The sequence below is a fragment of the Ricinus communis genome, chromosome 5, assembly GCF_019578655.1.
Source record: "Ricinus communis isolate WT05 ecotype wild-type chromosome 5, ASM1957865v1, whole genome shotgun sequence".
In the NCBI taxonomy this organism is placed as follows: domain Eukaryota; kingdom Viridiplantae; phylum Streptophyta; class Magnoliopsida; order Malpighiales; family Euphorbiaceae; genus Ricinus; species Ricinus communis.
In genome coordinates, this window is record NC_063260.1 from 24,908,374 (window position 1) to 24,929,651 (window position 21,278).

General features: G+C 35.0%; 3 protein-coding genes and 1 non-coding gene across 4 annotated transcripts; 2 read left to right on the forward strand and 2 right to left on the reverse strand.

Annotated features, from left to right (window-relative positions):
• Positions 1–2,827: 2,827 nt before the first annotated feature.
• On the forward strand, positions 2,828–7,495 carry LOC8265427 (protein IQ-DOMAIN 22). Its single transcript, XM_002509680.3, has 4 exons — positions 2,828–3,470; positions 5,554–5,754; positions 6,369–6,446; positions 6,531–7,495. The coding sequence occupies exons 1-4, from the start codon at positions 3,012–3,014 to the stop codon at positions 7,266–7,268; spliced, it is 1,476 nt and encodes a 491-aa protein (XP_002509726.1). The 5' UTR covers positions 2,828–3,011; the 3' UTR covers positions 7,269–7,495.
• Positions 7,496–8,578: 1,083 nt separating this feature from the next.
• TRNAV-AAC lies at positions 8,579–8,652 on the forward strand. The gene has a single exon. It is a non-coding gene; the product is annotated as a tRNA-Val (tRNA).
• Positions 8,653–8,816: 164 nt separating this feature from the next.
• LOC8288059 (RHOMBOID-like protein 2) lies at positions 8,817–11,578 on the reverse strand. The gene is made up of 5 exons (XM_015715275.3): positions 10,922–11,578; positions 9,942–10,105; positions 9,673–9,836; positions 9,330–9,580; positions 8,817–9,151 (listed from the first exon to the last, which is right to left on the reverse strand). The coding sequence occupies exons 1-5, from the start codon at positions 11,200–11,202 to the stop codon at positions 9,040–9,042; spliced, it is 972 nt and encodes a 323-aa protein (XP_015570761.1). The 5' UTR covers positions 11,203–11,578; the 3' UTR covers positions 8,817–9,039.
• A 7,304-nt stretch (positions 11,579–18,882) lies between these two features.
• On the reverse strand, positions 18,883–20,489 carry LOC8265430 (60S ribosomal protein L24). Its single transcript, XM_002509683.4, has 5 exons — positions 20,335–20,489; positions 19,798–19,873; positions 19,561–19,662; positions 19,322–19,470; positions 18,883–19,206 (listed from the first exon to the last, which is right to left on the reverse strand). The coding sequence occupies exons 1-5, from the start codon at positions 20,343–20,345 to the stop codon at positions 19,053–19,055; spliced, it is 492 nt and encodes a 163-aa protein (XP_002509729.1). The 5' UTR covers positions 20,346–20,489; the 3' UTR covers positions 18,883–19,052.
• Between the last annotated feature and the right edge of the window lie 789 nt (positions 20,490–21,278).

The following is a 21,278-nucleotide window of genomic DNA, read 5'->3' on the forward strand; positions in this document are numbered from 1 at the left end:
TAAATGGACTTTTAGGGAGTTTGCCCGTGACCCTTTTCTGAACTAATCTTTTTGTCTGTTCTGAAGAATCAATTTCTAAATCATACTTTTGGCATGCTTTTCTTCATAAAAAGGCCTATCTGTAGCTAGCCACTATCTTTACCACTTGCTAACAGACAATTACCAATCTTTTTTAGGATAATACGTTGGGGATAAAGTGTGGCTTAATTACTTGATCGATGTAGTTTTCCATTGCTACGCAGCTTCATTTCTATGCAATAGTATTACAGTAAAAGACCGATTTTAAATGATATATTTACACCAATAAGTTGACAAGATTAAGAAAACAATAATTTTTAACCTAATGTTTTTGTGCTAGTTATTAAATTTAAATAAAATTATTCTAAAAGAACCAATATGGCGGGTCTAATTGCGAGACACGTTTTGTGAGAATTATATATTCTATTTGCAAGTGGAAATTTCTAATGTATTTGCTTGCAAATTTCCAAGTAATGATGTAGCTAGAGAAACAGAGCACCGACCAAATGCCAAACAAACAAACAAAAAATATACTCTAGTCGTAGAGGATCAAACACGTGGTTTACTAGTTTTCTACTATCAGTCAATTTGGGGCAAACCTTGTGCAACCCCAACATCCAACACATTTCAGCCAAACTTTGACTCTGCTTGTTTCTTCATTCTCCAATTAAACTATCTGCAGATTATTTTGACCAAAAAATGGTCCGAGTTTCCCCACCCCTGACCCATTAAAGAAAATATTTGACCAGGTCTTTTAGTTTGACTCTCTGATGCCACGTGCCATAATCATAATGGTTTAACTTACACAATTTCACATCAGCAACTTTGTCTGCGTTGGCGGTGATGGTGAAAAATAAAATAAAAGGCCAAAAGGAAAAGGAAGAAAAACTGGCTTGCATTGCATGTGTCGGCAAGTCGGGGTACGTTATTTATGCGTAGATTCTTGCTTAAGCCATATCTGATATGGGCCTTCACATATTGTCTTGTGACGTTTCTAACATTTTAATTTCCGTTTTTTCCTTTTTACTACCGTTGATTTCAAGAACCCAAAATACAAACAACTTCACTTCTGTCATTTCTTGACCATGTGATTCATTTTATTTATTATATTTATTTTTTTCTAGAAATAAGAGAAGAGTACGGGGTGAGTAGACAAACATGGCAGGCTATGGGATTCTAAGAAGTGTAGTGTTATCAAGAACTGAAGATTTCTAGGAGATCCCTAGATACGTTTTCAGAAGCTTTGGTTTTTTCTTTTTCTTCTTTTCTTTATAAGATATTTTTCAATGTCCACAAGGAAACAGAGTGTGTTTGTGTTGGCTTTAATCCGGACCCGTGAACAACCTTTATAGAGAAACGCCATGACGTGATCTCTCTCCTCCTTCTGGGTGGATATGGGTCAGCCACACACACTCGCTCCATGACGGTGCATTGTAATGAAGAAATTCCAATTTAAAACTTCTCTCGTTCTAAGAAAAAAAGAAACAAAATTACTTGCATTATTATACATTTAGAATTCACAAGCAGTTATAAGTAATTTCGAGAGGTTATTGAAATAAATTTGATTTCACTTTAGGTAACATCATATCAAGTAGCAAACGTATACAAAGGAAAAATCAGCAATAAGCAACAGCAAATCATAATAGCTCAAATCTTTTTCGTATCCAATGAATTAAACCAATTTTGGGCGGGATGAGATGAGATTCCTGAGAAAGCTATCATTTTCAAGTGGATCTTCTTCCCCTGGTGATAAGATCAATCTATGCGGTGGTCCACTTGGTTATAGGTCCAAGCAGTGGGTCCTCGAAATGAGAAGGGCATACTAGTCATTTACGGCTGATAACACGGGGGTAATAAAGTAAAAATAAAGGGAGAAGAAGGGAAGGAAGGAGGTTGTCGTATATGAGAAACGGCAAATGCATAATGTAACGAAAAGTGTGTTTGGAAGAGAGAGAGAGAGAGAGAGAGGAAGGTGGTTCAGCTTCTACTTCCATCTCCCATGTTTCATTTGCTGTTTTCGATCACCACGCGCATTGACGGACTAATGCTTGCTGTTTCATTTGATTTTTTAACAATTTGATTATACACTTCAATACTTTTGCAACTTTTTATATTTCACTGCTGATGACAGTTTGATTGCATCATTATTTTAATGAAAATTAGATCACATAATTTAAATTATTATAGTCTTTCACTCTAGACATTTAATATGACAATTGTATTTTTGTTTATCAATATCTTCAAAACCAAGTTGATCATAATATAAATTGAGAATTTATAATAGTTAATATAGTGACTAGATAAGTTAAATTTAAATTTAAATATCTCTAGTAATTCAAATATTATTTAAAATCATGTGATTTATTTAACTATTTTATGTTATATATTAAAATAAATAAGTTATTTTTTAATTAACATTTTATTTGCCAGTCTGTATTTAATTTATATTAAGAAAGTTAGTTGTTTTATAATTGATATTAATTGTCTTTATTTTTCATTAAAATATATTTTGTCAAACAATTTAAATCCCTACTATTTATATTAATTTTATTGGATTATTCATTTTCATTATATATCTTTTAACTATTAAAAATAAAATTAAAAAATATGATATTACAGTAATATATTAATTTTAAGATTTCAAATTATATTAATAACTAAAAAGTATTCTTTACTATTAATTATCCAATTAAAAATATAAAAGTAGACTAAAATGAACAGAAAAGTTAAGAAAAAAAAAAAAGTATTGGTCTTTTCTAGGAAGAGGTAGTAAATGATAAAATATGCGATTGAATTAAAAATTCGGGAAATGTTGATAATCTTTTTTAGTCATTAAGCCGGTTTATATTCACATCACTGACTACAACAAACAAAGACATCACTACTCTCTCTCTCTCTCTCTCGGTCTCTCACTTCTCACCTTCAGCGACACGTTCTCTTCTCCTCTTCACTCTCCTTCCTCTCTGCAAATGCATGTATTCCTAAATCACTAAATGGGCAAAGCCTCCAAATGGTTTCGAGCCGTTCTCGGCTTCAAAAAATCCGACCCGGTTCCGCCCCATCAGACCCACCAACACCAACAAACGGCCAATCGTCCCAAGGAGACAAAAAGGTGGAGCTTCGTGAAATCATACAGAGAGAAAGATAGTAAAAACCACAGCCACAATTACAATCACTCACAACAGCTCACTGCCCAGGAGGTTTACAATGAAGAGGATCCAAACAAACACGCGATTGCAGTGGCTGCTGCTACGGCAGCAGTTGCGGAGGCGGCCGTTGCAGCCGCTCATGCAGCGGCGGAGGTTGTTAGGTTGACGAGCAGTAGCGGAAGATGTGTCGCTAATAACAATAACAATACAGCAGTGGCGTACGTGAGCGAAAACAGTAATAGTCACTGTTGGCGTGAAGATTTAGCTGCTGTTAAAATACAATCCGCTTTTCGAGGCTACTTGGTTAGTTTCTTTATCTATTTTGCCATTCTGTTAATTATGTTCTTGGTTTCTGTTTAATATTTAAGGCTACAAGTAGTATAATTTTTACGGGATTAGCATTCTTGCCACGTGTCCCTTCTTCTTCTAAAAGTTCTAAGTTACCGATCGTTTTCTTCAGAAATATCTCGCAGTTCCTAGCTTTGTGTAGAGGTTAAACACTTTTTCTTTTTCAACTATTTCTTAATTATACTTATTAGTTGAAGTAATAAAATTAAAAACCCAGTTGGGGGAGTCTGGATCATTTCAATTTCTATGCGTGAGGAATGCCTAGCAATTAAAAAGCAAAAGACATTGACGTTTTGTTCTCTTGTTGCTTTTTTTGCTATACATTCTCAGTTCCTGCAAGATTCGAGGTATTATTTTTCTGGAATACTTTCCTACAAATACGGTGTCGTTTCTTTAACTTTTCCACTCTCTCCGTCGTGTATATATGAGCTGTTCTTTATGTCGATTTGCCCAAAACGATAATCCTTACGAAACCTCTTTCTTATGCATACATCATTTACCTTTTTCCTTATATATATCCTTATAATTGATTCTTACTGTTGAAAAATCTCAGGAGCTGTCCCTAACATGCACTTCGGGTGCGCATTGCGCACCATCTCTAAAACCCGTGTGGACCCGATATGAGGAATTTAACTCCTAACAATTTTTTTTATTCTTCATTTTTTATTGTGTTGCCCTTTTCAAACATTTAATGGACCGAATTTCTTTTTTGTTTTTGCCTTGTACTTTCAAGATTACATGTTTGTTAGGCAATTATATACATTCGGTTGCTATTAATAGGGTCATTTAGGTAATTGTTTTGTAGCTAAACCATCTAGTTAATTAATTAAATTAATGAGTTTCTCAATGCCGGTCCATTGGTTTATTTTATTAACCAATCACTCACTATATTAGCTTCATGCACCTACCATTTTGTCGCAGGAGCTTAATTTGGGACTAATGGACATTTCCTGATAATAACATATTAACTAGATGCTAACTACACATGACTCTAGCTACATATACAATAAAGAGTGCATAATAGTCTTTATTTTGCTTAAATTTATAAAGGTTTTATGAAGTTTGTAATAAATTCTTTTTTGACTATTATTATTGTAAGTTGCTCAGCTTTATCCGTGTTATTGATGCCTTTTAGCTTCTTGGTACAGTATAAACCATCTATTTTTGAATAAGGGAAGAAGTTAGGGTGGGTCCAAACAAGAAAAAGTAGTCCATGTTTCCTTAAGTGTTGTAGATAAATGAATTCTTATAGGGTGAAGCGAAGTTTGGGGTTGGTTGGTTGGGTCCTTTAATATTGGAATTATTGTACATATTATAGTCAGAGGCAAGTATTGCTCTTTTTTCTTTTTTACCCACTTAGGGCGGCTAGTGAGATGTCATTGTCTTCTTGATGTATAATGCCAGGCATTCATTTCAGACTTTAGATGGAAAGAGATATTCTTTCTTTTATTAAGGTTTCTTTTTTCTTTTGAATTTTTCATGCTGGTGTTGTCATGCTTTTTTATTTTTATTTTTCTTTTAATTTTTCCCTTGGCGCCATTATTTTCAGAATGTCCTTCAAATTTTAAGTTCTACCAGAAAAAAGAAAAGAAAAGAAAAGTTTCATATTAATTGTTATTAAATAGATTAGGTATGTGCATATCAAACTGGTTAGTTCATAGTCATCAACTCTGGCTACCACTTTAAATGAGGTGTTGTAATTAGTCTGCCTGGTTTGCATAATACAGTCTATCTAATGGTCTTGTGTGTGATGAATCCCGGGTCATGATTTTTGAACATGATTGTAGTTTCAAAGCTACCTGCTACTGTTATGGATAATCTTATTTTGGAACTCTGTTAATATAAATCTGGGCATAAAAGAAATGCATACTTTGGTAGTTGCATAAAGAGGACACAAGTAAAAGTTCTCCAGCTAATAGTGCATCGAATCATCTCTTAATACTATATGATCATAACTAAACTGGCCCATGAGATGCTAATTCTGCTGTTTTGGAGTCTGGTTATAATTTTGGGCAGTGTGTTTTTCTTTGGGAAGTAGGCAAGGAGGGCTTTGCGAGCTTTAAAGGCATTAGTAAGGCTTCAGGCACTGGTAAGAGGTCACATTGAGAGGAAGCGAACTACAGCGTGGCTTCATCGAATGCAAGCATTATTGAAAGCCCAGGCACGAGCACGTGCTGGACGTGCACACATCTCTGAATCGTCACATTCAAGTAGCAAGTCTTCTCACTTTCACCACCCTGTAAGCAACATTCAATTTTCCCTCCAATGTTTGATTTCTTTTTGCTGGAACTGTTTGAGAAGTGAATTAATTTTAATACTTTATGGGCTGTGGGCTCCTTTTATTTAAAGCTTGAGACGAACTTTTTATTTTATCTTTAGTTTCTTTTTCTTTTTTGGGTTCTAGACAAACTTTATCAATGCATGCGTTAATCTTAAGGTTTTGAATCGATAGGAACTACAGAAGGTGGTTCTAACTCATCAATGGGCCAATGTTATTTCAATAAATTGCAACTTCTAACATGGCTTCCGTACACATTCTGGCTAGGTGCATCTGAATTGTATTTCTGTGAAAATAATAATTGGTTGGTTAAATGTAGTTGTGAACACTATTTACATTCCCTGGGGAATTCAGGTTCAAACATTAATCATGATCCTCTTGAACAGTTACCAAGGGCATGTCTATTACTTTCTTGGCCAACAAATGGTCAGTGGAATCTATAACTGGTGTTTTGTTTCATTGAATAATTGAATGTGTGAATTAATCATTTTGCTCTTGGATAGACTTGGATTACTGTTTGACTTTTGTCAATTAATATGTGCTGTCATTGTGTTTAATCTCTAAAGTACTTGCAGGGTCCACCGACCCCTGAAAAATTTGAACATGCAACCCGAGCTAGGAGTGGAAAATATGAACAGTCATCAATTCTCAAGGTATCATTGCTTCTCTTTCCGACTGTCTGGTGAATCATTCAATTGTAATAATCCATGCCTGATACACTCTATTCAAATGTTCAGAGGATTGGATCAAAATCTATTGGCATGGAAATCGGTGATGAAGACAGAGCACACATATCCTTTAATTGGTCAGATCGTCGAATGGATGAAAGATCATGGGAACAAAGAGTGCCTTCGGCGAGAAGTGGGACCTTAGATGATGAAAAGAGTGACAAGATCCTTGAAATCGATACTGGAAAACCCCACTTCACTTCTAAGCGCAGAAACCTTTTTCACTCCCTTCAAACCTCAACCCCAGATCAATATAGCCATAGCTTCACAAATTCAAAAGACTCGATAGTCCATCAAACAGTTCCAAGTCCATCATCTTGTGAAGTCCAATCTTTAACACCGTTGAAATTTCCTCGGGAGGATGAGGAGGCCTTGTGCACGGCTGAAAATAGCCCACAGTTCTATTCTGCATCATCAAGGGGTGGCAGTGGGAGGAGAAGTCCCTTCACTCCTAGTAAGAGTGATGGCTCAACAAGTTTTTTAAGTGGTTATTCAGACTACTTTCCAAATTACATGTCTTATACTGAATCTTCAAGGGCTAAAGTGAGATCCCTCAGTGCTCCAAAACAAAGGCTGCAATATGAGAGATCAAGTTCGATGAAAAGGTACTCAATACACGGCTTTGGCGACATAAGATCGAGCAGTGCACAGAGAGCTTCAGCTCTGAGAGCAAGCTTTGCCAGCAAAGCATACCCAGGATCTGGTCGATTGGACAAACTTGGAATGCCAATCGGGCAGAGATACTAGTACTTACTCTTGAAGGACTGTAGTTTTGGGGAGTATAGCTTCTAATCTGGCTAACTGATGTGACTTGGTTAATACATAGACTGCTAGTTTGTCTAAGTTGCGTTCTTAAGTTTTTGATGTTAGTTGATATGTGTAATTTGACCAAACACTAAGAATCCAATTGTGATATCTCATATTTAAGTGTATCTATTTCCTATATCAAGGCAAGTCTGGCATAGTTTTTAACAGTTGTGCGCAAAAGATGAAGGTTATCCTAATAATGGTGCTTTGTATTCTAGGATTATGCACACACGGTCGTGTTAAATCATTACAAACAACTTGTAAATCCAGTTCCAGCATGCATTCCTGATGAGATGATGTACACTTTAGCGTCTATGCTAAAAGATGTTAGTTACTGGGTACTTACCATTAGGTGCCCTTTTTTGGAAGGAGGCCAATCTTATCAAAACTAGTTGGACCTATTACATATTTGTAGCGTAAGGATGAGGTACGTGAGATTTCCAAGATAGCATTTTTATGAGATTGGCAAGGAAAAATGATGTCGGTGGTTGTGGTGATAACATGTCCCAACTTCCAGCTCAGAGTCAGAGATAGTACTGGACCCTTGAGGTTACGGAAGAAATGGAAACTGCTCTTCTCCGTTAACAATTAATTAGTCACTGGCTGGAAAAATTTACAGAGTGAATAAATTGCACGTGGGTTGTCAATTATTAGCCAAACGTAATCTTTATAAATGATCATGTGTAATTACATAGTTATTTATTGGTTCATGTTGATGTTATTTTATGACATAGAAAAACTGCTTCTCTTAAATGTGAATAGCTGACCGCGATTTTGGAACCAAAACAAACCTTATTATCTAATGGAAACATTGAGAAATCCTAGGGGATGGTTCTGATTCAGCTATGGCCCCTCACTTCTTCCACTTACCTAAATATTATTTGTACTTGGCCTCCTCCTTCTCAGTAAAATGTTGGAGATCTTCTGAAAAGATGCCCTTGTAATTTCTGTACTACCATTGGCTGAATAGTTAACTACTTCTTTTAATAGCACAAAGAAAACTACATAATAAAAAGAAAAGTGACTACGTCTACTGTGATCACATATTTAAGGAAAATAAAAAAATTTATTAATTTTTATGTCAGAAACCAATGATTACACAATCATAAATATGTGAGGACGTGCTTCTACAGTCACTATCCTAATCCTAAATCAAAGAATATAGTAGGTAGATGATATATTAATTAGAATACAACCAAGAGTTTTCTTCTATGATATACTTGTTTTGGGAACTCCATTGACAACCAAGAGGTGTCGTGGTGTAGTTGGTTATCACGTCAGTCTAACACACTGAAGGTCTCCGGTTCGAATCCGGGCGACGCCATCCTTGTATTTTGGATTCCTTTTTGCTGAATTACTCGCTATTGCCATTTCTGTTTTTGCCGGAGGCAGACGAAAAACCAGCCCACATTCCAAGATGCGAATGAAAAGTCGGCTGCTTACACCACGAATTCTTTGACGGGAATAGAATGAGAAACCATTAACATCTATATATAACATTACCTCTTCCTTTTATATCCAAGGTAAAACCCAGTAGCATATACTATTCATGTACAAGTGTAGAAGCATCCCAAACAGATGAACAAAATAAAATAAATAGAAATCCAAGAACAGGTTAGAGAGTAAACCGGAAAACAAAGAAACAAAATGAATCCAATAACAGGGTTTCCTAAATCTTGTCCACGAAACAAAAAGGTGCAAGCAAGACTCATCAGTTATCACACTTCCACTTTGAAGTAGGCACACAACTTAGATAATGGCACCAGCTGCAGTGATCATTTCCATTCACTCCTCTAAACAGCATCACCAATCCCACTGTAAAACTGCAATGTCCGTCGTCGTAACAGGAAATCATTATGCCAATTCACATAGTTTCAAATCTATAACTTGCAATTGTAAACTAAAACAAAAAGTTTCATTCAGCTGATAAGCATCAGAATCAGATCTATCTAGGTCATCCATTTTCATAATGAGAAATATGGCCTTCATATTAGAACTTACCCAGCAACGAGTAAAACCACGGCAATCAACAAGAATGCATATTGGTAAGCCTTGTGCCTAGACTTTACACGAGCATCAGCAGGGAGATGCCGGCTCTCATACCACCCAAACTGTGGACGAAGTAATATAACAAAGCCCAGGAAAAATCCAGTCAAGAAACCTCCAATGTGCGCAAAGTTGTCAACATGTGGAAGAATTCCAACAGCCAAGTTGATGGCAATTATGATCACAAGGGTCAATAGAGCTGCAATCTACAAGACCAAGAAAAGAACATGAGTCAAGTACAAATACTAGAAACCAGTTTCCACAACTGAAGCTACTAAATTAAGGATTTATAAGAGACCTTATTAGTATAAATTGTCCAGTTAGTAAGAAGCTCTGATAACATTGCTCCAAGAAGGCCAAACAAAGCACCAGAGGCACCAACAGAAATATTACGTTGAATAAAAAGGGCAGACAATATACTTCCCCCAAATCCTGCTAATAGGTAGATTAGCCCAACTCGCACTGCAAGATTATCCAAAACTCATGTTAGAATGCGTGACAGTTTAACCTGTAAATTTCCTCTTCCTATTTCATGTGAAATTTAGAATATCAAAGGAGAACATGTACCAAATCCAAATTGCTGTTCAAGACGAATCCCAATGAAGATTAAGCTGAGCATATTTGCAAGCAGATGAACAACTCCTGCATGCAACCACATACAAGTTATTAATCTCCATCCTTGATGCCCATGCACTACCTTGTTCCACTCAAGGGCTCCCATATTTTCCAATCTGCAAAATATTAAAGCTCTGAAGTCACAAGTCTTTCTATTGCAGAAGTACTGAATATAAAAGGCGCCAGAATAAAGAAGCATGATTCTGTGTACTAGATGAATAACTGTCACCACAAGTGAATTGCAGCATAACAAGCAGAGGAATAATGGTAAAAATCTTCTGGTAATGTCAGTATTATGACTGAAAGAAAACTGCTATAGTTATACACATGGAAAAGTAAAAGAACAAGATTAGAACGCAGCTAGCCTATTACTTATATCACAATACTCCAACAATACTTCAGAATTATCTGCAATGTGCAACAGAAGCTATCTTATGCAACATAACAAGGATCTACATTGTGCTCGGAAGTAAAATAAAGTATAACAAATTGAAATGAACTACAAGATACCCCAAAGTTTCAAAATAGAGCAAGACCAATTCTTTGTTAACTTTGCCTTTGAATGATACTTTAAAATCAATAAACAAATCGCGGTCTATACAAAGAAATCATTAATTAACAATTCAAGAAAACCATCAATATTCAATTATGGAATTACACAGAAAGTATTAAAAAAAGAAGCAGAAGATTTCGCAGAATTAATAGAACACAGGCAATAAAAATCAGAACTTTACAACATACACTTCAAATAGATGATGTATCATACACATAAAACCTTTTTAAATTTTCACAAGCCCATTAATCACAATGAAATAAACCTAGTAGAATGGAAATAATTAATAAGCTAATTCAAAAAAAAAAAAAAAAAAAAAACACATCAGAGAAACAATAAAAATCAAAACTTTGAACATAACAAAAGCACAAAAACTCACGTGGAAGAAGATGGACCGAACAAAGGGTTCTCTTTCAAAGGCTGAAATGAGAGTCTACCAAGGAATTTAGCCACACAATTACCTTCAAAACCCAGATTATTTTTGGGGCAATTGTTGACATACATGACAGCAATAAACACAGCAATATTAGCAACAACAAACGTAGGAATTAACCATGATGTCCATTGCTTATCAGAGGTTTCTACATAGTAAAAACTTGTATTATTGTTGTAACCTCTATTCTTTGTCACTCTCCCCCTTTCAAGATCCCCACTTGCCATCTTTTCTCTCTCTATGTGTGGCTCTTACTCTCTGGGTAAAGATATGAAATTGAACTTGAAAACAATAAAGGGCTGCGAGAGAGTTTATTTATATACGTGTAGGAGTTGGAAATTAAAAGAAGTAGCTTGTAAGGGAACTGATGAACGAAATCAGAAGATGCGTTATTTATTAGCTACAGAAAGGAAGTTTCCCTTTTCTTTCACTCTTTTTTTTTTTTTCCTTCTTTTTTGAGTTTTTTAAGGATTTAACCGTTGCAAGGCAGACAGTCCATATGTAATCCATCTCTCTCGATCTATCTGTACGGTTCGTGAATCGTGGTGGGTTTAACTACGTGGGCTTGGCTGTTAACTGTGTCTGGTGGTTTATGCGTCTACTGCGTATTATGCAGCTTTGTTTAGTGGTTTTGATGGAGTCACCGAACATCACATGCCATGACCAATTGACCATCAATAATAGTTAGTAAAGAGCTTAGATTCCAATTTCTTTTATATATATATATATATATATATATATATATATATACATTCCTGTTTTTAATGGACTGAGTATACCTAACCCTTGAATGGGAAAAGAAAATTCATAGTCTGTTGCAGTTTAAATTTATTCTGATATCAAACTTCTCTTTAAAAAAGTTTTATAATTTTGACATGTTTTATCTTGGACAGATAATTGTATTCAGATTAATTTTATGCGACTAATTGTACTTTAAATTAACTGAAAATACACATATTTTAAAAGGAAAAATAGATAAAACAAATTAGTCCCGTCATTAGATGATAAATGGGGGTGACGCGATGCCAATTGGAAATATGAGAAGGGGACTTAATAACCAAAAGTTGTTAATGGGTGCATTCGACTGCAGCAGTCAAAGATAAATCATAAGTGGAAGTGAAAATTGGTCTGACATAAATAATATTTGGTTGCGGACAGAACTAAATATATATATATATCTTCCTCAACTACTGTTATCGTTTCTATTGCAAGAACTTTATACAAATTTGTTAACACAAATGATTTAGGTAAGCTGTAATATCCCAATATAAAACTCACCAAAAACTTGGACTTTGTCCACACGGTTTTGTCACGTGTGTGTGTATATATATATATATATATATATGCAAAGTTAACTAAAAGAAGATGGAGCAACACATTTTATGCACATAATTTTTTACTTTCTTTTTAGTAGAGTGGAGCTCCAATGTCTATTTTTATTGATAAGTCAAGGCATTAGTTATTTATGTAAAGGTGTTTCAACATATCTAAGTTATAGAAAATCATCTTCCACTATGATAGATACATGCCTGTTTTAAAGTAGCGAAAATTTTGTTTAAAGAGGCAAACTTTAAATGAAAAAGAAAAAGAAAGGAAGAAGAAGAAGAAGAAGAAGAAAAAGGAAGCCTTATATTTCCTTTTACATTTCGTCATATGCTTTTGTGTTTTTTTTTTTTTGGAACAATACATTATTTCCTCGTATTCAGGCAGCCATTCTTGTATGCTTATAATTGAAACACACTGTATTAGTTTCTTGCTTTTGGTCGTTGCTTCTAAGTTATGAAGACTTTGGTGCCTTTTAACATATTTCTCGCATGTAGATAAAGTGGCTAAGAAACGCATGCTTCTTATTGCTCGAGATGCTCTTTTTCACCTCTAACGGCATTATTTGCATCTTTTTATGGTTAATGGCATTATTTGCAGTGTCCTTCTTCTATCATATGTTTAAAAGTTTGGCAATTTGGAAAGTTAACGATAAATGCTGAGTAGCATACTTTTAACTCAATCGAGAGGTAATGTAATTGACATAAGCTATAATAGAACTGTACCTTACGTTATCCATGTTAAGCGAAAAATAGTAGAAACTGTTTCTTAGTTTTATCAAAAAATAGGTTATATTATTATCTGTGGAGTATTAGTTATTACAAATTATTTTTTTCTTAGTTTTAGGATGTGTGGTGGAACGGTCACATAATGAGATGGTAAACGACTTTGTTGGACAGTTAAACAAGTGATCAAGCAGCTATATAAATGTAGGAAAATATTTATATGACCATGTTGATCATGGAAGCATAGTCAAATTTTTCTTCTTTTTTTTCGGAATTTAAAAGAACTACTCAATACCAAGTTATCCATCATCATCATCTTCTTCTTCTTCCCTACCAAAAAAAAATCCTATATTACGGATATCTTGATCATGCAGTTGGAAGCAACGGCAATTGGAGTTTTGTGCTGGAAGAGGCAGGCAGAGAGTGGTGAAGATGGCATGATCCAACTGTAAAATGATTGCGTGTATAGAACGAGTAATATTACCAATACCTCTTTATCTATATATATATATATTTTTTATCATTGTTTTTGTGTTTTGTTGCGTGAGAGTTGGAACTTTGGCAGCTTTGGTTGTTGGCCACGAATTTATGCTTAAAAGCTACTCCCTTCCGCCATCCTCCATATGTATGTTTATATGAAAGGCACCTCACTACCACCCTCAATGTTTAATATTTATAATTGTAGGACAATGAGACGTCGATATGATGAGACCTTGGTCAACCAGCAAACAACTGCGCAAAATAATGTTGGGGTTGGGGACAAAAATTAAAATGTCATTTAAAAAAAAAAAAAAAAAGAATTTTACTCCATGATCAGCTTCAGCTACCAAACAAATCATATCTCTAAGGGGACACACATAAACTGTCATGGGATGGCCCACTGCAAACACCAGTAGGACGAGTATTGTTGGAGATCTCCTGTCACTAAAGAAATAAGAAGTAGAAATAACTTATAAAGACAAATTCCAACTAATTAAATGTCTAGTTTTATTTATCTTGATATTAATTAAATCCAAACTCAAATCTCTTAATGGGTAACACTCTTATTTGTTTAACTCACCTTAATTAATAAATTTAATTTCAAAAAAAGTATTAAATTGATGACACCTCATTAAAGTTAATGCTTTCTCTTTTTATTTTTGGTTTGTAGTAATCGATCAAATAAAATTATGAACTATACAAAGCAATTCTATCAAATCAATCATTTTTTAAATTGTGATTTCACCGTCAAACAACAAAATTATGAGCTGCAAATTCTAAACTCATATTATCAAACACAAGCAATATATAGTTGATTGGAATGAAAATAATTAAATCCTTGCGGATCAAAACTTTTTAATGGTAAATTTTATTTTATTATAATTTGTAATCATATATCTTTTATTGTCTAAAAAAACAATCAGTAAAATTATATAATACTTAAAGCTGTAAAATGGTGAAACTATATTGTCACGATTCGATCTGTAGGCCCGTGACCGGCACTAGAGAATGGGTAGACGTAAAGCCACTGAATCCGTAGTAAGCCTGACACTCACTAACTCGATTAAATGTCATATCATATTATTGATGTCATAAATTATCTTAACAATCAAATTTTATATAATTAATTCGGTCTGCCAGAAAAATTAGGCGAAACCCGAAATTACAGAAAATTACATCTGATACATCTACTGTTACTACTGCAGAGAATCTAAGATTTTACAAATTAACATACCAAATCAAATACACCACCCGATGATGAAGGAGTCGGGTTACTAGATAAGAGTCGGGGGAAGACTAATAGTCACGGATCTGAAAAACAGTAAAATTGAAACTGTCAGTCTCGAGAGTGAGTTAAAATCATATATCTAAAAACAGTTGCAAACACCTCAATAATACATTTATTTAATTTGAAATAAATATTAAGTCATGTAAAAACAAACATATCATGTCATGCTTGAATACAATAATTTTTACACACAACGGGATAGAGTACTATAGTAGAACACTAAACCCAACACTAACATCCCGATCAAACTCAACACTGACATCTCGACTAATCTCATTCCAACAGAACTGGCGCCCACAGAGCGAAGCTCGACCAGGGTCCTTAACTCCAGTCCGGTCACTTAATGTTCGCTATCAACCTTAGCCTTTCCGCTCTATTATTCCAATAAGATTGGCGCCTAGAGAGCGAAGCTCGACCAAGGACCTTACCTCCAGTCTGGTCACTTAGGTTTTCAAATAAGCCGGCGCCCAGAGAGCAATGCTCGACTAGGGACCTTTACTCCGGCAACCACACTCTACTAAGCCTAGAGAGCGATGCTCGACCAGGGCAAGTCCTAATCTTTTCTTTTTAAATTTACCTATTTATCCTTTTCTCACTCTCAGATTTATACCGGAACACTCATCAAACTCTTATGTTCTACTGTCATCCCATCCCGAGTCATCATACAATGATAAAATCAATGATAAAGAAAGAACATACATGAATAGTAATTAAAAAACATAATACATATGAATCATAATTAAATTAATAATTAAACTTGCAATAAAATAATCACGATAGCAAATTAAAAAATTTATGCATGACACGTGCATAACCGATACATGACTTTAACTCACAGTTTTGACGACCTCCTAGCTCTGCTCCGATGCCTCAGGTGGAGCGAGCCGAACTGACAGATCATCTAATCATGAAAAATAATTAATTAATAACACTGAAACAATTGACCATTAACCCTAGATCTAGATTCCTAGGACTAACTGACTAAGAATCATGACTCGCGTAAATTCTACCAAAAATTCAGCAGAACCTCCTCTAAAATACGAACGTTTATACCCCGTAAAACGGGTCCAGGACCTGCCAGAAAAACCTTTCAAATATTCAAAAATTTAATACAATAGGAGTCGGGTCCCCAAGACTTCACTATTTTTTCCGATTCCCCACACAGCACAGAATCACGATTACGGCAGGCAGTCCGACAAGCAATTATTTTAACACACAAATATTTTTTAATACACGATACAATTCAATAGACACATAATTAAATCAAAGAATTTCAAAATCAACGGGCCAGAGAAAATTACCGAGACGCTTGATCGCTTGGTCGACTTGCCTCCAGTCACCGGAGTCCGATCGACGATCCAAACACACCATCAGACTCGAAACGACGCGCTGATGACGATCCCCGCTTCTGATTTTCCGATCTAATCCCCAATCATCCGGAGAGATTTGCGAACGATCTCAGCCGTCGATTTGCAAACGAAGTCTGATCGCCACGAAACCGGTGCCATTGCGGAGCTTGAGCTGAGGAGAGTCAGGATATGTCCTCTAATCATCCATCCTCCGCCGGAGCTTACCGGAAAAGCCAGAAAACACGGCTGCCACCTACTTCGCCGGAACTCCCTCCTCCGGCCACCAAAGTCGATCGCCACCAAAATCAATCGGCCGCACGGCAAGGAAGTTTCGGCCACCTTCCTCCTCGCGCATCGCCAACCGCTTCCCCCGGTCGGCCATCGGCGTCTGACTCGGTTCCTTCTTCCTCCTTCCCTTCCTCTCTCTCTCCCCGATTTCTTCTTTTCTTTTCTTCTTCTTCATATCGACATTTAGTCCCTGAAGTTTCTTTTCTTACCTTTTGGTCCCTCAACTTTTTTAATTACTGCAATTTCGCCCAGAAAAATTTCCAATTAACCCCTAAACTTTTCTTTAATTTTTCAATTAAGCCCCTAACTATTTAATTTGGGCCAAATTAAAAATTATTGAAAATACATAATTACATATATACCCCTGGCCGACATATTTATTTATAAAAATACCAAACATACAAATTTTCATTAAACCGCCATATAATACTAAAATTTTACTTTTAATCCTCATCCCAAAATAAATTTTTAATTTAGTCCTAACATACAATTAATTTAATTAATTAATTTGCTAACTATTTTCCAACTTAAAATTTAATACCACTAGCTAAATAAAATACCCATTTCCCCAAAAATTCTTTTATAAAAACATCCTTTACAAATTTTCTTTTTCCAAATTTTTTCAAAATAATTTTATTTATATATATATATTTATATATATATATATATATATATATATATATATATTTGGAAAAAATTTGAATAACCAAAACATAATTATTTCTCAAATAATTTATTTAATTAATTTCTTAAAAATTCAAACTAATAGGATATAGAAAACAACTCCTTATTTATATAGCATTAAAATTTTATTTAATTCATTCCAACTAAACCAAATAAAAATAAAATAAAATTGATTTAAATAAAAATTCATTATTAATATAATAATTATTATTAAGGGAAAAATTCCAGATATTACATATATTATAATTTTTTATATTTATTTCTTTTTCTACCGGTTTAGAAACATATTAACTAGCAAATGTGGAATTCTAGAGAGTAATTTTTTCTTTTGTTTCTTGTAAAGTTGAAGTTATTTATGTTGGTTCTAATTAATGGATTGGATGTTTTTAAATTTAATTTTATTATTTTGTGGCCACGAGCCACCAACCCGTAAGCATTTGGCTAGACTCCGGAATTGAGTTTCAGCAACCATTTGAAATTATCATCCGCTCTCCCGCCATCTCTCTCCCCCACAAAACCCTCCGAAACCCTTTAACCAGTTCAACACATCAGCTCTTCTCCAACAAAGCCTTCCCCCTTAGAATTCTGCAAGTACACCATAACAGTTCAAGCTAAGCTCATTAAACTAGGCCAAATTACCCACCTGCTATTCCTCAATGTCTCACTATACAGATATTCATATTCTTAATCTATCTTCGATCCTGATAATAACCCAAATACATTTGCTTATAATGTGCTCATTAGAGGCTATACACAGAGTGAGAAAACTGAAAAAGGAGCTCTTTTTGCTGTATAATTTGCTTTGTAATGCCAATTCTTTGCCGGTTGACTTTTTTTTTTTTTTTGAAAACTTGATTTCTAGTTAAAGCTATTAGGAGATTGAACAGGTACCTGGGTTAGTATTTAAGTTCAAGTTAAGCAAAGATGTTTTGCACAAAACAGTTTGATTAGTTTCTGTTCAGCTATTGAATTTGCTCGCCTAGATGCTGTTTCCGGGAATTCCACTAATGGGGGCTGGTTGACTCAGGTTTTATAGAGGAACGAATGCTTACATTTGCTAGAATGCCCAAGAGAAGTTTGTAAGTCTGAATTGCATGACTAATTAAATCGTTGAGACTTTTGATCAAATGGAAGAAAGGGATTCGGTTTCTTGGAATACTTGCGAAATCTGGATCTGTGGATTTGATAATTTTAACTTTATGATTGATGGGCATGGAGATAATTAACAAGCGCAGAAGGCAAAAAAAGGGTTCACATTTGGCTGCTTTGGATCAAGGAATGATTGAAACTTGTACAGAGAGAAATAAAATTGATGCGGATTCTATTTTCAGAACTTGGAACCCGCTGGTGGGAAAATATGCTGTAGAGCATATCATTGATTTGAACCCCTTCGATGGACGCTGTTATATAGTTTAAGCCAACATGTACTCACTACTCAGACTCAGGCTTGCACGACAAATCCATGGAATTGGGAAAAAAGATAAAAACCAAGGAGCAAAGAAAGTTCCAGGCAGCAGCCAGTTGTCCTGGATTAAGTTTAGACTGTGCTATAGGAAGTTTCCAAAGTCAAGCTGTATTGATACCGGAAATAGCAAAAACATATGCCTTATTATACCAAACTGAGCATTAGAAAAAACATAAAAACATGCCTCGTTTCTCCATCCTTGTGCACCTACTAGATCTCAGAACTGGGGAAGAACTACAATTCACAGCTGCACACATCACAGAAAGATATCAATGCAAAACAATGGTAATGCTATTAGACAGCAGTTAATGTTCTAAGAAGCCTTTATGATAAATAGAATATCAATTAAAAAACTAGATTCAGAAAATCTGTAAAGAGATGTAATACAAGACCAACAAAGTGTTCACACTATCCGTACACGAATATGGAATAACAAAATTTTCATTTGTTGCTACTTCATAAATGGAAAAGGAAATCATCGCTTTCCACCGCCACCACCAAGCTTGGGGCCCTTCGGTGCAGCACCTCTAGACACATTACTCTTGCTTTGGGTCTTTGTCTTGGCGGCCAATTCAGCTTTCTTTGCCTTCTTTTCATCCTTGGTTTTCTTGATCCTCTCCTTGATTTCACTGAAAATCACAAGAAGCACTTATCATGTAAAGCATATGAAGAGATCAATATGCATATTACAGAGAATGACTATAACACCATTGCTCTGAAAACCACAGATGAGAATTAGCATACCGTAAAGCAGCTTCACGAGCAGCATCCCGGACCTCTGGCTTCTCAGTTCTCCTCTTCTGGATAACCTCCAAGGTAGCACCGACTATAGACCTTGAGTATGGCTTCTTGGTAGTTCTGCGCTTCTTCTTAACAGCCTCAGCAGCAATATCCTATAAACAAAAAATGATTAACAATTCAAATGCGCGTGATCGTGAGTTGAGAAAGCGAGAGCAAGAGAGGCAGATTCAAATCAACAGTACCTTCTTGTGTTGTTTCCTATACATGGCAGTCCAGGTAAGCTTTGAAGGCTTCAGACGGTTGTGGAAGTACCTCTTGCATTTTGAATTGGCGAAGAGGAAAACCTTCATCAATAAAAATTACAAATAGTAAATTTAGGTCATTCTCAATCGATGGGAAATCAAATATATATATAGTTAAGTTTCCAATACAATAACTATAACACAACAGAAGTGTAGCGTCCGAAAAACAAAAATCACCTGAGAATCAGATCGAATAAATCTGATACCCTTGCCAGGGTAAATCTTAGCACCGCTGAATCGGCAAAGCTCAGTCCTAATAGGACATAGCCACATAGTACATTAGACATTGAAACCTTAACATAAAAACTACAAAAAAAAAAAAAAAGAAGAAGTAACAATAATGAAGCCTTTCCAACAAAATCAAGGAAACCATACTAAAAAAGTGGATTTTTTTTCCTAAAAAGAAATAGCAGTAATAATAATCAACAAAACTAACAACGCAACCTACCAGATTATTTTATGAAAAATTAATTTCAAAAAGAAAACATAAAGTTTGATATTTGATGAGCTAAACCCTAACCAATAGAGAGTAAAGTTTGATTCATTTTTTAATAAATAGTCAAAATCATCACGATAAGGACCAGAAATTAAACAAACAACAGTGACAATTACTTCTAATGCACAAATGAGCACAACAAATTCAGCAATCAATCTAAAATCTATAAAACAAAGCTTAATCGAATCGAAGAGATGAAGGGACAGATAGGTGCGTACTTGAGAACCATGACGAACAAATGGTGATGTTGATGACCTCGCCGCTCTGCCGCTGGTGCTGTAAAGTCTCAGAGAAAACCAAAAACCACTAACCTACCTTCAATTTAATGTTAGTGAAAAAACCCTAATGGACCCAAGGAAAAAGCTGAAATGGTGTCGGTTTCATTTATGGGCTTTCGGCTGTTTGAGACAAAGAAAGAGCCCATATATAAGTGTGATCCTGGTCCTTCTATTAAACCCAATGGACCCTTTTAATTTCATCATCGACGGCAGAGAAACAAACGCATTCAGAACTCATAAAATTGTAGTACAAATAACAAGGTCTATTTTCATTTCTGTTCTGAGTTGCTAACATTGATTGGGCCAGACCCCAGTGAGCAATTACCTTTGGATAAAGGGTCAAATACACCCCTGATCTTGTGTCACTAGGTCAAATAGATCCAATTTTAATTTTACCAACAAATAGACCCATAATTTTATTTTATGGCCAAATAACCCCTTGTTTTGACTGAGTCAAGCAAGTGTGCTAAACATTTTTAATAAAGAGCGACTGATTATTTTTAACATTAAAAAAGAATAGTAATAATATAGCATCTTAGAAATTAGAGTACGTGCAGAGTTTATCTAAAGCTGTGTTTATTTGGATAGTGGGAAAGTCGAAAAGTCTAAACTGAATAACAAGAAAAAAACTAGTAATCTTCATCTCTCCATCTCCAAATCCCAGCAAATCAAAACTATCAAAATCTTCCTATTCCATCAGTTAGCTTATTCTATTTCACTATTACCTAAGATTTAATATGATCTTGAAACTCACATTGCATTTGCTGCCAACGAATCAACTAAATTCTATCTATTTCCATCAATTTGATTATAAATTAAAGCAAAATGGTACTCATTGGCTTGACTATTTGCTTCATCAATTTGATTTGTTCTGAGTTGAATGA